Source organism: Oreochromis niloticus, unplaced genomic scaffold (assembly GCF_001858045.2).
Source record: "Oreochromis niloticus isolate F11D_XX unplaced genomic scaffold, O_niloticus_UMD_NMBU tig00002964_pilon, whole genome shotgun sequence".
NCBI lineage: Eukaryota > Metazoa > Chordata > Actinopteri > Cichliformes > Cichlidae > Oreochromis > Oreochromis niloticus.
The window spans coordinates 239,325-256,751 of NW_020327749.1; the positions used below are offsets into that span (position 1 = coordinate 239,325).

At 38.7% G+C, this 17,427-nt stretch overlaps 1 protein-coding gene across 6 annotated transcripts in view; it reads right to left on the minus strand.

Annotated features, from left to right (window-relative positions):
- LOC100708134 (CMP-N-acetylneuraminate-beta-galactosamide-alpha-2,3-sialyltransferase 1-like) overlaps positions 1 to 17,139 on the minus strand; it is a 28,772-nt gene extending 11,633 nt beyond the window's left edge. For 4 of the 6 annotated variants that reach the window (XM_019355336.1, XM_019355334.1, XM_019355337.1 and 1 more), the window contains exons 1-5: positions 17,056 to 17,139; positions 10,370 to 10,652; positions 1,896 to 2,092; positions 1,519 to 1,686; positions 937 to 982 (exon numbers count right to left, since the gene is read on the minus strand). In XM_019355336.1, the coding sequence (XP_019210881.1) occupies positions 937 to 982; positions 1,519 to 1,686; positions 1,896 to 2,092; positions 10,370 to 10,621 (663 nt within the window). In that variant the 5' untranslated portion in view covers positions 10,622 to 10,652; positions 17,056 to 17,139. The remainder of the gene's footprint in view (positions 1 to 936; positions 983 to 1,518; positions 1,687 to 1,895; positions 2,093 to 10,369; positions 10,653 to 17,055) is intronic. The other 2 variants (XM_019355338.1, XM_019355335.1) reach the window with 2 other exon arrangements.
- Positions 17,140 to 17,427: the final 288 nt, after the last annotated feature.

Below are 17,427 nucleotides of genomic sequence, written 5' to 3' on the forward strand. Positions count from 1 at the left end.
ATTCTCACCCCAGCAATCATCTGTTTGAACTATTACCGTCAGGCCGACGGTACAGGTCACATAAAACCAGGACAAACAGATTCAGGGATAGCTTCTTTCCCAGAGCTATCACCGTAGTAAATAAGCACAAAAACAATTGAACCTGCTTAGCTATATCATACTGTCACTGTCATTATATTATGCTGCTATTCATACTGTCATTATATTAATGCTGCTATCCTGTATATATATCGTACTTACTATTGTTTGAGTACTTACGATTGTTTTATTGTACCTTTTATATTTTACATTTATATTTATTATTGTATTTTGCACCAAGGGAGTGGCACTCCAATTTCGTTGTACCCTGTACAATGACAATAAAGGCTATTCTATTCTATTCTATTCTAATCTGTCACATTTGAAAAGTCACTCTCTCTCTCTCTTTCTTTCGCTCGCTCGCTTTCCCTTGCCCTGTCACTCCTAAAACTTTTCCCTTTTCCTAAACAACCAAATGCCACATGTTGCAATATTACTCACAAGCTGAGAGGGTTTTTACCATTGATTCCCGCTGTAAATACTACTGTTTTATTCAGAAAAAAAACATTTAGTGTATTTTTGATTATAACTCTTGTTTCATGTGGCCTATCAATATGTTTTAAAAACTGGTATATAGCTTGAAGTCCAGGCGTTCGACATAAGATGAAACAGAGACTCTCGGTTGTTGCATCTTCTTGCTGTGCCATCTTAAATAGGTCATGTGATTTTGACATGTTGGCGTGTCCATTGACCCCAGAGGGTTAATAGTACAAGCTACTGTATATGAGCTTAGCCAGTGTGGAAAAAGGCATTAGTTTATTTGTAGGCTGCCTGATCTAATGTTAGCTCAAATTTATTGCTGAACTGCTTACAATTCATTACAGCATAGTTTTATTTAGCTAAACTTAAAATACTCACCAAATCCTTGTTAGCTATCATCTTAGAGTTTCGGGTACCATTTTGTCTGTTGAAAAGAAAGTGTATAATTAAGTTTGAAAGAGAACTGATTATTTAGAAAATACATGCTAACAATTACCTAATAATTTTAAATTTAATATATCCAATTAACATTTCACTGTGATTGTTGTGGGTCAGTGCAAAAAATTTGAATTCAAAAGTTGAACTGAGTATTTAATAGCTTTTTGTGAAAAACTAACCCTAACCCTCTCAAACTCTTTTGGAAAAAGAATGACCTGAGACACAAACCTAACAACTCAAAATCAAATACTGAGGTGTCTCAAAAAATGTTTTCAGTATTTCCTGTAATTTAAATTATATGATATACACACCATCTGGTATTGCGCTGAGCCCTTGAGCTTTTAACTAAAGTTTTGTTCGTTGTTTAGTTTGCTTGTTTAATCTGATACAACTAGACTGCACTCTTTCTTATAGTTCAGATTTTGAACTGATCCCCTGAATGGCCCACTGGATGACAAAAAGAAAGACACTAAAGTGATGGGGGTGCACACAACCGAAGGTTAGTGGTCATATTTGGCCTACCTGGGATTTGAGGCCTTGAGAAGCCACAAAAAGTCAGATGTTTTGAATGGAAAAAACAAAAGACTAGTGGTGTTTTCCAATCTAGCTGCACTTTCTGGATACATGACATGATAAGTTGTTTTGCTTCCAACATCTGTTTCATAGCCTTTGGTACGCCCACGATTGATTCTAAAAGGTACAGAGGGATACATAATTAGTATACACACTTAACATTTAAGAGATATAATAATTTAAATCGCATTAAACATTATTTACATTCCACTTGCCTGTGTAATGTTAATCTACATTTTTCTTTAGATTTTGTCATTGTGTCAACAACATTCTTAAAATTAGATTTTTTTTCTAAAGTGCTTATAATGCTTTTAAATAATGACTACCTTATTACGATATCATGGGCATCTATCATTGGCCCATAATGTGATCCTCTCAAATTTCCAGAATTTCCCACCACAGCACAACTCCTGCAGCGATCCGGGCGAGGTTCTTCAACATCTGCAATTGGTGTTATCGTCTGAAACACACTTTCTAGTGTTTTATTGTAGACAGTGAAGTTTTGTTTGTCCCGCTGCAAGAGCTGACAAAGAAGAAGAAAGTTCTAGAGGCTGACATGACATCTCCAGTTCAAGGCACATTTTAGTCCCCTTCTACTTCAAATTTATGGTGCATATATACGTATGTATATATTATACAGTATGCATATTTGTGTATGTGTGTAGTATTTTTCTTTCTTCTTTTTTGTAGAATTTTAGCAACTGTGGAACATCCATGCTCATTTAGGACTTGAACAAAATGAAAATAAAAAAAATAGTTGTTTTTTTTTCAACGAAACCTTGGCGATTTAGCATAAATAGTAAAATGGCCTGTATTTGTATAGTGCTTTACTTAGTCCCTAAGGACCCCAAAGCGCTTTACATATTCAGTCATCCACCCATTCACACACACATTCACACACTGGTGATGGCAAGCTATATTGTAGCCATACCCGCTCCGGGACGCACTGACAGCATATCCCAGGGTATCCCACCAGTTTGCATGCCTGAAACACCTCACCTAGAAGGAGCCTATGAGGTGTAGTCATTCATGTTTCAGAGCTCATCACAGTAAAGAAACAGCTTTTAGTGAAGGTTACAAATGATCTTCTTATGGCCTCTGGCAATGGACTCATCTCTGTGCTTGTCCTACTGGACCTCAGTTCAGCGTTTGATATGGTAGATGTTGGGATTCAGAGATTCTTTTATTGTTACCGTATAACCTGCCTTATGATAAATGTATTAATAACATGTTTTACAGTATTATTTTATCAGTAATATTTCTTATAGGGTTCATATTGCATTGAATATGTTTGTTATCACATTGACCTTTCTATTCACAGGTTGAGTTCATTCTATACACAATGCATAACTGTGCTTGTTTAGAGTTGATGTTCCATCCAAGAGGGTTTTAAGCTTCACTGGTGAGAGTGTCCAGGTGATACATGTTGAGGGAAGATGAGAACATAGCAGGTTAATTGCATGCATGCTTACAATACACATATTAATTTAGTAGCAGGCCTGAGCAAAGGCCCAAGTGTCTTCTGCTTCTTTTTGAGACCTGCGCCAATTCAGTCTACTTAGTGATTGGTGACGAGGGTCAATTATTAGCTCTTAACGATCCCGAAGCTTGAAGTTTATTATCTTAGAAGGCAGGGGTTATAGAAAAGAGAAGTTATATGACTGTTTATAGTTATTAAGATGTACGAGATGTGCTCATGTCTGTAAACAATGTATTTTTGACTTGTATTGACGTGTATGTGGGGGCGTTAATTTTCTATGCTATAAAACCAGCATTTGATGTATTTTTGTCAGAGGAAGACATATGCTGATGTTTCCTCTCCTGTGTTAATAAACTCATCGTTTGATTGCATTTGTCTGGTGCCTCCGTCGTTTGTTGTCTGGTCTGCAGTTGATCGATCTCGCTTCATAGACCAGGGGTAGGCAACCTTTTTGATGGCGAGTGCCATTTAAAATTTCCTCAGAAGTCAGTGAGCCATATGATTGCATTAGCAATAAATTTAATAACGCTCTATATTAACAGTTACACATTATATAGAACCACTTTATAGAATTATATTTGTTTGCAAATGTTGGCAGCTATCAGCGAATAGTTATCAGCTATTTTGAAACAAAAAAAGACACTTTTTATTCATAACAAGAACTCCATAACAGCAAATGAACTGTACAACAGAAAATACAAATGCTATTTATGGTCTCCTCACAACAATGATAAGAAAAATAAACTGGGCCAATATGGTATGTTTGTTAATACAGAGATACACATGTTAATGTGATCTCTGGTCTCCCACTCAGAGACACAGGTCTCCGAGTGTCCAACATTCAGACAGCTACCTGAGGACACTCATGTGAGAGAAAATCTGCTCACACAGATATGTAGAGCCAAATACTGTCAATAAGGCCTCTGCAATGTTCTGAAGACAGTTCAACTTGTCAGGTAGTGATGTCCAGCAGGTGAAAATGCAAGCTCCATGAACACGCACAGCTGTAGATTCCAGCTGCTTCGATGTCGCATTAACTGGCATTAACTTGGCCAGTTAATGCGAGACAAATCTAGCTGCTCATTAAAGATTTCTAGTTTGATCAGAAAATAAAACATTGGTCCATACACCTGGAAGTCCCAAAAATGCATTGTGTCTCGAGTCTATGGATGCATTTTGACTAAAGACCGGCCCCCCAGATATTAAAGCCATAAAGCCTTTGAATGAAAACAAACGCTGTTGTGACAGTGATGTACACTGTCTTGTTGGTAAATGTATGATTTCTATTCATTTTACGTCAGATAAAAACTTTGGTTGTAAGCTTTAGATAATTATTTAATAACAGCCAGACATTTTAAATGAGAATAAGAAAGTATTTCTTTGTGCCCCCCTTTCCCTGTTAATGCCCTACCTGGCCCCCTGGCAACACTTTGCTAGACCCGCCCCTGCACAGTTACCAGCTGTCAGCTACGTAGAAAAGGATCCTGGTGTTATTTGTCTCTCAGAAACAGTTCATAACTTCCCTTCAACTCATTCATGTCACCTAAAAGGTAAACCTGTTTCTCCATCACCTGTTCAGCTCTGATGATTTAGTAAGGACATCTCCTGGTTTCATCTTCATGTTTCCCTCTCACCAGATATACAAACCGATATCATGACCAGCAGTTTTTACAGCTGTGGCTCCAGCAAACATCAGCTGATACTAGAAATTAATATTAAATACATTCTAACAACAGCTGACCAAGCTTAAATGTGCTGCTGTTGTTTAGTGCGACATCCGGCAGTTTCCTCTTTCTGGCGCAAAGTGAGCGATAAACAAACAAGAGAGAAAAGCTGATCAGCTGATCATTGATCAGTTTCATGATTGAAGTAGCAACAGGAGAAAGAGGGGAGAGAATGAGAGGAGAAGAAGATGCAGCTGTGCAGCAAAGACACAATAACTCCAGCTTTGTGTCTTTTTCCATCCTGGCTGAAGTACGGGACAAACTGTGTTCCTTCTCAGCTCAACACGAAACGCGTAATAATTTCTCTGAATGCGGGACGATTCCGTTTGTACGGGACAGTTGGCAACTCTACTAACTAACCTTATGAATAAAATAAAGTTCACTATCAATAAAATCATAGCACCCGCCCAGCAGTATATAAATTCCGTCATGCTAGCTAGTACGCAGTACGAGTTATTGTAACTGACTGTAAAAAGTCAGCACAACGAAAATAAACTCCACCTAAACTTGGTTTATATCTGACCCAGATAGACTGCAGGTCATTAACTTCTTACCTGAAGTTCAGTTCACCTGACGCTCCGACCGGCAGCTGCCTCGGGTCTCTCCTCCTCCTGCCTCCCCTTCCCTCATCCACCTGCTGGCCTCCACCACTTGTTAATTTTACTGAATCTGTGGAAGCTCCGCCATAGCCACCACCAAACAACTGAGTTATTTTTACACACCGACCAGCGTCTGGTCAGTCCACCACCAAAAAAAATAATAATAATAATAATCGGGCCACCGAGCAAATGCCCTTATGCCCGATGGCCAGTCCAGCTATGGTCGTGCGTGCCATCAGTTAACCCTTCGCGTGCCAATGGTGGCACGCGTGCCTAGGGTTGCCGACCCCTGTGGTAGACCATAATATGCCATTAGCGCGATTAGAGCATGCTATATGTATTACAGGTATTGCACTGCAGTGGTTTGTGTTATATCTAATAGACTCTAATTTGTTCATGTAAATGGAGGGTGCGCTTCACACACTAAGGTTAATTATGGATTCCCACAGGGTTCTGTGCTTTGACCACTTATGGTGTACAACTGGATAACATTTTCACTGCTATGCAGATGACACCCAACACTATCCATGAAGCCAGATAACAGACACCAATTAGTTAAACTGCAGAAATGTCCTAAAGACCGACCTGGATGGGCTCTAACTTTCTGCTTCTTAATTCAGATAAAACTGAGGTTATTATACTCTGAAAATCTTAGGAATATAAAATCTAACCAGATTCTTACTCTGGATGGCATTACCTTGGCCTCCAGTAACACTGTGAGGAACCCTGGAGACATTTTTGACCAAGACATGTCCTTCAATGCACATTTTAAAGGTAAATTTGTAGGACTGCTTCATCCCACTTGCGCAGTATCTCTAAACTCATAAATATCCTGTCTCAGAGGGACACTGCAAAACTAGTTAATGTATTTATTACTTCTAGACTGAACAAATGTAATTTATTATGATCAGGATGTCCTAAAAAAAAAACCCTGAAAAGCCTTGAGTTAATCCAAAGTGCACCAGCATTGGCTTCCCTTCATTGGCTTTCCTGTATAGAATTCAAAATCCTGCTCTTCACATTCAAGGTCTTAAATGTTCAGTCTACCATCTTATCTTAATGACGTTATAGTAACATATTAGAGCACTGCAGCCGCACTTGTTGTTCCTAGTGTTTTTAAAAGTAGAATGGGAGGGAGAGCCATCAGTTTTCAGGCCCATTCTTCAATGGAAACATCTTCCATTTTAGATTTGGGAGACAGGCACTATCACTAATTTTAAGATTAGCCTTAAAACTTTCCTTTTTGTAAAAGCATATAGTTAGGGCTGGACCTGTGACCCTGAATCCTCCCTTAGTTATGTTGCAATAGATGGAGGCTGCTGGGGGATTTCCATAATTACTTGAGTATTGCTTCTTCATTGAACTTTCTCACTCAGTATGGGTTAATAGACCCCTTGCATTGAATCATACTTGTTATTAATCTCTGTCTCTCTTCCACAGCATGTGTTTTATCCTGTCTTCCTTCTCTCACCATCACTAGTTGTGGCAGATGGCTGCCCCTCCCTGAGCCTGGTTCTGCTGGAGGTTTCATCCTGTTAAAAGGGAGTTTTTCCTTCTCACTGTCCCCAAAGTGCTTGTTCATATGAAGTCATATGATTGTTGTGTTTTATTCCTCTGTATGTATTGTGGTAGCGTGTACCTTACAACATAAAGTGCATTGAGGCGATTGTTGTTGTGATTTTACTGAATTGAATCGCCATCAAATACACAAACCACATAAACGGGTTCTTTTTGATCAGGAAGACTAGCAGCTCTGCTCTCAGTCCCTCCTAAATGCGCATCTGTGTATCTGTGATGTCATTCATTCAGTTACTATCCAGAGCTTGTGAATATAGTTGGGGGCAGGGTCTTGCCGCTCCACTCTGCCCTTACTAGTGAACAAGACCGTGAGATGTTTGAACTCTTCCACTTGTGATTGCTACCTCAACTGGAGTTCCCAATCAGCAGTGCATGCCAGGTTTTTTTTTGCCAATGCCCTCAAATCTGGATGCGGTGATTTTCATCCCAGCAATTCCACATTCAACTCCAAAATGACCCAGTGTGAGGTGGCCCAATCCGGATATCCTGAGAGAACAAAACCTGACACCTTTCAACTCTTTGCTCCACCTAGAAACTAATTACCGAAAAATTACAAACAGAATAACTGACAATAAATGTAATCCTTGGAAAAGTCTAACATTCTCTAGGACTTGATGCGATTTGGTGTCAACAATGCAAACCAGGATCTCACAACTGTTGTAACTGTAGTAGTAACTCGTGTGTCTAATCAATCAGCCATCTGCGTTTTCCAGGTAAATTCCTGCTGCTGATCTTTAGCATCCTAGTCTCCCTTTTTGCCATTAGAATTTATGTTAAGATCGTTTTCTTTAATTTTTTTTTTAACCTCTTGAAAATTTCACACATTGACAGATGCAATTACTAAAATGTGCATGGATGTGTTACCTTTTACCTAAATTTAGACTGTAGCTTCTCAAGTTACAATGGCAACAATCAAAATACTGCCATGTTTGGAAAAGTCATGGAGGACTTTTACACTATTATGAACTAGGAATATGAATATAAATAAAAGTACTGTGTCTCATTTTATCAGTGTTACAGGGATGTTTGTTTTTTCCCTACCCTCTTGTATGAAGTCTTCTCTCTATGTTTGTTACGCTTTCTGTCATTGTGTCAAGTATGTGTTTCTGTTCTTATGTTCTGTTACTTCTCTTGTTATTTTGCCAGTCTCTTGTCTTGTGTGCTTTATCTTCACGCGCCTCTGTCAGTGCGCCCCAGGGTGGCAGCGGCTACAATATAGCTTGCCATCACTAGTGTGTGAATGTGTGTGTGAATGGGTGGATGACTGAATATGTAAGGCGCTTTGGGGTCCTTAGGGACTAAGTAAAGCACTATACAAATACAGGCCATTTACCATTTACCATTTATGCTTCCCTTTGTGTTGTTAGTTATATTCTGTTCACCTGTATCCTCTCTCCTGAACTAATTAATGTGCGTATTTAAGCCCTCGGTTTTCCCTGGTTCCTTGTCACATTCTTCCAATTGCTATGTGTTCCCCTGTTTTTGTGTTTTCCCTTTAATCTCCAAGTTTTGCATCTCTACCCCAGCTCAATTTTGTTTTGTATTTTTCTATGAGCTCAAGCAATAACACTGTCTTTTAAGTTTACTTGTTGTCTCTGGAGTCCTGCATATTGTGACCTAAATCTCCTGGCTGCAGAGCATATTGTTACAAAACGTTGTGAAATAAACCATGATAAACTTAAGAATATATTGCAATATTTACAACACCTGATTGGGATTACAATTTTTCTGTTAAATTGAGTATTTATTAGTTTCTGTACTAAGAAAGACAATCTATTTGTAACACCATTATTTTCTTATCCCTCTCAGGCTCAAATTAAGTTTTAGTTGCTAATGCATAACCAAGTCCTGCAGTGGTACTTCTGAGTAAAAAAACTCATAAAATATGTATGTGGGGTAATCAGGTTGGTGGTTTTTAACTGCTGCAAATCGGCACTGCCTGCCTCAAGAGGGTTAAAAAAAAAATCACAGTAGACAATTAACCATGTTGCATTTAGGCCTTTAACTCAGCTATAATTTTATTAATTCTAATATAACTCAAGGTGTAGACCTGCTTTTGTGAGCTCATTATAACGTGTTTTGTTTTTTTCTTTTTTTTCCTGGAGATGCATGGTCCTCACATGAAAGCTTCAATAACGAGATTGTATAGATCATGATGATCTGGAGATTAAGTAGAAAATGAAATATTTCAGTCCAGGTTCAACCTTAAACATGCACCGCAGTCATACTGGTCAATATTACGTTGATGGGGAAACGTTTTTTTTGCAGAATAATTACTTTTGATACTTAACCCCCTAAGACCCAAACTCTACGATGGTATACACTTTAAATTTCTCTTTGCTTTTTGGGCTGATTAGGACCTGATGATTGTGAAAACAAAGAATTACCTGATTCTTTTTGTTTGTTTTTTCAAAAAATATTAAAATCTAATAACGCTTGAGTCATAAAAAGAATTACCTGATTTTTTTTATACCAGTTTTTTGTTGGGTCTTTTTTGAGAAAAATGAGATCCATACATGAGGACATTCGTTACAAATTTCAATAGAACAGTGGCAGTATGATGTTCTTGTAAGTGGATATCAGGCCCTTGTAGAGCAAAATTTGTTGCTTTTTTTGGTCTAGACAACTGAAAATGTCTTGTCCACATATGTGGGAGCCAGGTCCAAGGAGGGTAAATATTTTAAAATTCACCAACATTAATCTCTGTCTCTCTCTTACACAGCATGTCTTTCATCCTGTCTTCCTTCTCTCATCCCAAGGTCGTAGCAGATGGCCCCTCCCCTCCCTGAGCCTGGTTCTGTTGGAGGTTTCTTCCTGTTAAAAGGGAGTTTTTCCTTCCCACTGTCGCCAAAGTGCTTTTTCTCTGTATCTATTATTATACGATCTACTGTACAATATAAAATGCCTTGAGGTGACTTTTGTTGTGATTTGGCGCTATATAAATAAAATTCAATTCAATTCAATAATGCAGTTTTACGTGTAGTTGGATTTTTTATTGTGTGATATTACTACTAAGAAACTGTTCTAAAATTTCATTCAGAACATGCCATTGTCAGTAAATGTTAAGTACATTGATGAAGTATAGAAATAATATTATTTTACAATTCTTCAGCCAGTAAGGAGTGAAAATCCAGTCACAACACAAGGTGCCTTAGGGTTGTACAGAATGTTTTGTTAAACAGTGAAGGAATATTTTGAATATTTTGGTTTTGGGGTGCGGCAAGGCCATATAACTTAATAGCAGTATTAAACTGTGTAATTATATGACAGACTGTATTGTACTGCTCCTCCTCTGCCAGTAATCAGACATGTCACAAAATTAATATTACAGCAATAAAGTAGTGCCTTTAATAACTTTAATATGGCCAAAGTAGCCCAAAAAGTTCATTATGACATGTAGTTTATTTTTCATTGCTTACCTTCCACCAGTTGAAATCTTCCTCTGAGGGTTTATGTTTCAGTGACATAAAGGGTTTAGGTGCTTCATTGATAAGGTAATTAAACCAAGGATCACTGTCTGTTAGACATTTGTGACAGGCACAAAGGCTTGGCTCTTGACGACAGAAGGAAAATCCAGATAAATTCCATAAAAGGATGAAGACCAAAGCAATTGCTGTTATACTCATTAGTTTTAAAAGTTGAAGCCTGCATTTTCTCACTCTGAAAACCATCTTGGCAGCTTTAATGAACAACCGATTCAACCTGTGGATACAATGAATAGTGGACCATTCAAATGAGCAATTACATAAATGTGGAAAATATGGTAAAACCTAAACCAAAAGAGTAACAGAAATGATCACTCCTCAATGAAATGATTTATAGTTTGCAGCATACTAAGAGCATTTTAATAGGGGACACAACAGTATAAATTAAAAGTACATGTATAGATACCATTTACCAGCAAGAAGCTGTTGCTACATTATTAGTTCATGTAAGTAACAATGCCAGTTGCCTCACAGCAAGAAGATGCTCAGTTTGACTCCATTACCAGGTGAGGGCCTTTCTGTGTTGAGTTTGTTTTCCCCATGTTTGCGTGGGTTCTCTCCAGGTGCTACGGCTTACTCCCACAGTCCAAAGACATGCAGTTAGTAGGGTTCGCTTAACTGGTGCCTGTGGCTCAGGTGGTAGTGCAGCTCAGTTAGTGATTGGAAGGTTGGTGCTTTGATTCCTGGCTCCCCCAGTCTGCATGCCAAGTATCCTTGGGCAAGATACTAACCCCAAATTGCCCTCCTGTTTATCGGAGTGTGAATGTTTATTAGTTTGTACTTGTGTGAATGGGTGAATGAGGCATGTTGTATACAGCGCTTTGTATATTCCGGGAGAGTAGAAAAGCACTATATAAGAATCAGTCCGTAACTGATTAATCTAAATTGGTGTGAACGGTTGCCTAATTCAGATTTGCGATCTGTCCACAGTGTACCCCGCCTTTCACCCTTATCAGCTTGATCCTGATAAGGATACACGGAAGAGATTTAATGTCATTAAAGTGTTGGTTAAGGTTAGGAATACGGTTATGGTTAGGGATAAGGTTAAGTTTAGGGCTGGAATACATGGCTGTAACATCTATTACAGCAGGAGGGTCATTCGACTGGATTTCATCCATAACCTGGCACGTACCATAAGAATGCGGAAGGTAGCCTTTCATGTTCCTCAGGAACGGCATGTGACGTGACAAAACTTTGGGATGTTATGCATCGGGAGTGAGAACGGTCTGGCTACACATCAGTAACGTGCTGTCTGAAGGATTTCTTTTGAAAATGAAGTTGGCCAGTTAGTTGTTATTTCTGTGTTGGATGTATTGAGCTCAAAGTCAGAGCTCTGCTGAGCCAACCATACCTTTAACGTTAACTAGTAATGACTTCATGAACTTCTACACAAATACAATTTTAATCATTAGAGAAAAAAATACCCATAATCATCTCACAGATGTAATATTATCTACAGCTACTTTTAGTACCATTGATATTCATTTAGACTCTTTTTCTCCAGTTGATCATTATTATATTATTATATTATATTATTTTAGAGTTAACTAAAATAATTACTTCCTTCAAACCATCAACGTGTCTTTTAGACCCCATTCCTACAAAACTGCTCAAAGAAGTCCTGTCATTAATTAATTCTTCGATCTTAAATATTATCAACCTATCTCTAATAATCGGCTATGTACCACAGGCCTTCAAGCTAGCTGTAGTAAAACCTTTACTCAGAAAGCCATCTCTAGACCCAACTGTCTTAGCTAATTATAGGCCAATCTCCAACCTTCCTTTCATATCAAAAATCCTTGAAAGAGTAGTTGTCAAACAGCTAACAGATCATCTGCAGAGGAATGGCTTACTTGAAGAGTTTCAGTCAGGTTTCAGAGCTCATCACAGCACAGAAACAGCTTTAGTGAAGGTTACAAATGATCTTCTTATGGCCTCTGACAGTGGACTCATCTCTGTGCTTGTCCTGCTAGACCTTAGTGCAGCATTCGATACTGTTGACAATAATATCCTATTAGAGCGATTAAAACATGCTGTAGGTATTACAGGTACTGCACTGCAGTGATTTCTGTCATATGAATCTAATAGACTCCAATTTGTACATGTAAATGGAGAGTCCTCTTCACCCACTAAGGTCAATTATGGAGTTCCACAGGGTTCAGTGCTAGGACCAATTCTATTTACATTATACATGCTTCCCCTAGGCAGCATCATTAGAAGACATAGCATAAATTTTCACTGCTATGCTGATGACACGCAGCTCTATCTATCCATGAAACCAGGTAACACACACCAATTAGTTAAACTGCAGGAATGTCTTAAAGACATAAAGACCTGGATGGCCGCTAACTTTCTGCATCTTAATTCAGATAAAATTGAGGTTATTGTAGTCGGCCCTGAAAATCTCAGAAATATAGTATCTAAGCAGATTCTTACTCTGGATGGCATTACCTTGGCCTCCAGTAACGCTGTGAGGAACCTTGGAGTCATTTTTGACCAGGACATGTCCTTCAACGCGCATTTTAAACAAACATGTGAGACTGCTTTCTTCCATTTGCGCAACATCTCTAAAGTTAGAAATATCCTGTCTCTTAGTGACGCTGAAAAACTAATTCATGCATTTATTACTTCCAGGCTGGACTACTGTAAGTCATTATTATCAGGATGTCTTAAAAACTCGCTGAAAACCCTTCAGCTAATCCAAAATGCTGCAGCAAGAGTACTGACAGGGACTAGAAAGAGAGAGCAGATTTCTCCTGTTTTGGCTTCCCTTCATTGGCTTCCTGTAAAATCCAGAATTGAATTCAAAATCCTGCTCCTCACATACAAGGTCTTAAATAATCAGGCCCCATCTTATCTTAAGCCTTTAAAGCCAGTCAGAACAGGCACGCTCCGTTTTGCATAACTATTTTTAAATCCCTGTAGAACCGGAACCACGTAAGCTGGCACAATTTTTTTTTTTTTTTTTTTTGCCTATGAAACCGGAGGAGTTGTACTTACATCTTATGCTATCAGCTTGTCCTAGGTCACGGTTTCCATCCACATATACAGTGGCTTGCAAAAGTATTCGGCCCCCTTGAACTTTTCCACATTTTGTCACATTACAGCCACAAACATGAATCAATTTTATTGGAATTCCACATGAAAGACCAATACAAAGTGGTGTACACTTGAGAAGTGGAATGAAAATCATACATGATTCCAAACATTTTTTTACAAATAAATGACTGAAAAGTGGGGTGTGCGTAATTATTCAGCCCCGAGTCAATACTTTGTAGAACCACCTTTTGCTGCAATTACAGCTTCCAGTCTTTTAGGGTATGTCTCTACCAGCTTTGCACATCGAGAGATTGAAATCCTTGCCCATTCTTCTTTGCAAAACAGCTCCAGCTCAGTCAGATTAGATGGACAGCGTTTGTGAACAGCAGTTTTCAGATCTTGCCACAGATTCTCGATTGGATTTAGATCTGGACTTTGACTGGGCCATTCTAACACATGGATATGTTTTGTTTTAAGACATTCCTTTGTTGCCCTGGGTTTATGTTTAGGGTCGTTGTCCTGCTGGAAGGTGAACCTCGGCCCCAGTCTCAAGTCTTTTGCAGACTCCAAGAGGTTTTCTTCCTTGCCCTGTATTTGGATCCATCCATCTTCGCATCAACTCTGACCAGCTTCCCTGTCCCTGCTGAAGAGAAGCACCCCCAGAGCATGATGCTGCCACCACCATATTTGACAGTGGGGATGGTGTGTTCAGAGTGATGTGCAGTGTTAGTTTTCCGCCACACAGAGCGTTTTGCATTTTGGCCAAAAAGTTCCATTTTGGTCTCTTCTGACCAGAGCACCTTCTTCCACATGTTTGCTTTGTCCCCCACATGGCTTGTGGCAAACTGCAAACGGGACTTCTTATGGTTTTCTGTTAACAATGGATTTCTTCTTGCCACTCTTCCATAAAGGCCAACTTTGTGCAGTGCACGACTAATAGTTGTCCTATGGACAGATTCCCCCACCTGAGCTGTAGATCTCTGCAGCTCGTCCAGAGTCACCATGGGCCTCTTGGCTGCATTTCTGATCAGCGCTCTCCTTGTTCGGCCTGTGAGTTTAGGTGGACGGCCTTGTCTTGGTAGGTTTACAGTTGTGCCATTCTCCTTCCATTTCTGAATGATCGCTTAAACAATGCTCCGTGGGATGTCCAAGGCTTGGGAAATCTTTTTGTAGCCTAAGCCTGCTTTAAATTTCTCAATAACTTTATCCCTGACCTGTCTGGTGTCTAAATCCAATCGAAAATCTGTGGCAAGATCTGAAAACTGCTGTTCACAAACGCTGTCCATCTAATCTGACTGAGCTGGAGCTGTTTTGCAAAGAAGAATGGGCAAGGATTTCAATCTCTCGATGTGCAAAGCTGGTAGAGACATACCCTAAAAGACTGGAAGCTGTAATTGCAGCAAAAGGTGGTTCTACAAAGTATTGACTCAGGGGGCTGAGTAATTACTCACACCCCACTTTTCAGTTATTTATTTGTAAAAAATGTTTGGAATCATGTATGATTTTCGTTCCACTTCTCACGTGTACACCACTTTGTATTGATCTTTCATGTGGAATTCCAATAACATTGATTCATGTTTGTGGCTGTAATGTGACAAAATGTGAAAAGTTCAAGGGGGCCGGATACTTTTGCAAGCCACTGTAGCTTTGCAAAAATTGCATAAAAGGCGCTTGCAGGAACAAAAACATAATATTCCAGAAACATGCTTTGCCGATCCGATCAGCTGTTCGTAACACTTCCCACATTGAAAAAGATGTCAGCGGAATGATCGCATGAACGCCATTACCTGCCCGAAACCGGAAGTGATGTCATTTTTGCGGAAATTGTAGTTTTTTACTTGTAGGCCTTAAAAGCCTATACTGGTGTTTTTATAAGTCATGTTTGACTTATAAAATGCTTTTCTGAATAGTTTCTGGGATGTTTAGAACTCGAATTGCACTGTGGAAATAGTTTATTGTGATGCACATGCTGTTTTCTTTGCAAATTTGCATCATAGGATTGTTTTTCGTTTTTCCTGCAGTATATAAAAATTGGTGTATCTCAAAAATAAAACTATGAAGACACTCAAAATAAATTTCCTGTTGTTGTAAACTACTTTTTTGCAATTTTTTTGTATTTAAAGTTTTGAGGGATAAACCTCTTAAATTTCTCCAAGTAGAATTATATGTAAAAAAAACAAAAAGGATTTTCAATTTTTTTGTAGTTTATTGCACTCTTTTGCAATTAATGTAGTTACTATGGACTTAATGCATACATATTATTAAAATATGGGCGATAACACTTGTATTGATTTATAGCAACTTGAAATGCTCCCAAAAATGGCACTACAGCATGTAAAAATATAAAGTAAGCTCTGGCGGACTTGGTTCTATGGTAGGCCTTAAAGGGTTAATTACCTTGTAGTACCATATCACCCTATTAGAGCACTTCGCTCTCGCACTGCAGGCCTACTTGTTGTTCCTGGTGTTTTTAAAAGTAGAATGGGAGGGAGAGCCTTCAGTTTTCAGGCCCCTCTTCTGTGGAACCAGCTTCCAGTTTGGATTCGGGAGACAGACACTATCTCTACTTTCAAGATTAGGCTTCAAACTTTCCTTTTTGCTAAAGCATATAGTTAGGGCTGGACCAGGTGACTCTGAATCCTCCCTTAGTTATGCTGCAATAGACGTAGGCTCCCGGGAGTTTTTCCTTTCCAGTCACCTTTCTCACTCACTATGTGTTAATAGACCTCTCTGCATTGAATCATATCTGTTATTAACCTCTGTTTTTCTTCCACAGAATTTCTTTCCTGTTTTTCTTCTCCCGCCCAACCGGTTGTAGCAGATGGCCGCCCCTCCCTGAGCCTGGTTCTGCCAGAGGTTTTTTCCTGTTAAAAGAGAGTTTTTTCTTCCCACTGTTGCCATAGTGCTTGCTCATAGGGGGTCATATGATTGTTGGGTTTTTCTCTGTACCTATGAAGCGCTTTGAGGCGACTTTTGTTGTGATTTGGTGCTATATAAATAAAATTGAATTGAATTGAATTGAATCAGTTAACCCAACCCCAATAACTGCATGTGTTTGGACTGTGGGAGGAATCGGGGTACCTGGAGAGATCCCACACAGTTACAGGGAAACTCCACACAGAAAAGCTCTTAGCCAAGTCATGGAGTGAAACTCAATAACTCATTTATGCTGTTAGGCAATAGTGCTAACCACTGCTCCACTGTGCTACCCTGGCAATAGAAATCAATAAACAAACACACATTAAGCCAGCTCCCCAAATCTTTTTTTTTCTTTGTACATATAACAATGAACACATTGAATCATTAATGACACTCTATTTACATTATGCAGAATCATATGAGTGATCATTCAATCATATGAAAATTACATCAATCAATCTTCTCAAGGCCTTTCATAACATCTAGGATTGAAAAAGTGTGTCTTTATTATATTTACTTTATCTACACTTGAGACACAGTTAAAAAAAATAAAGAAATAATACTAATAACAAAAATAATAATAGATTTTCAACGTTACGATATTAGCACAAACACAGGTTTTATGTCTTTATAAATGTGTTGAGATCAGAAAACATACTAACCTGTTTCAAAGAAAGAAACTGGAGACAGTAGATGTGATCGGTCTGCAAGCTCTTTCTTGTCTGTCGAAATGGGAGAATTGCAGCAGCCTTCCTCACTCAGATTTACTTCCTCTTTGTGGAAAAGCCTGCAGCTATATGCAAATGCTGAAAGTGCAGGAGATTGATTACAAAACGACTATCTTACTTTACCATAATGCATTCTGACCCTCTTGATTTATGCACAGCATATGAAGTACAACAACTAGTGAAATACAACAATAAAAAGTTTAGAATTGCACATACAGGAACAGATTTACTAACATGGAAGCCTAATACTGTTTGTTGACATTAGAAAGCTGCAGGACATAAATTTTATGACTGAAAAATGTCAGT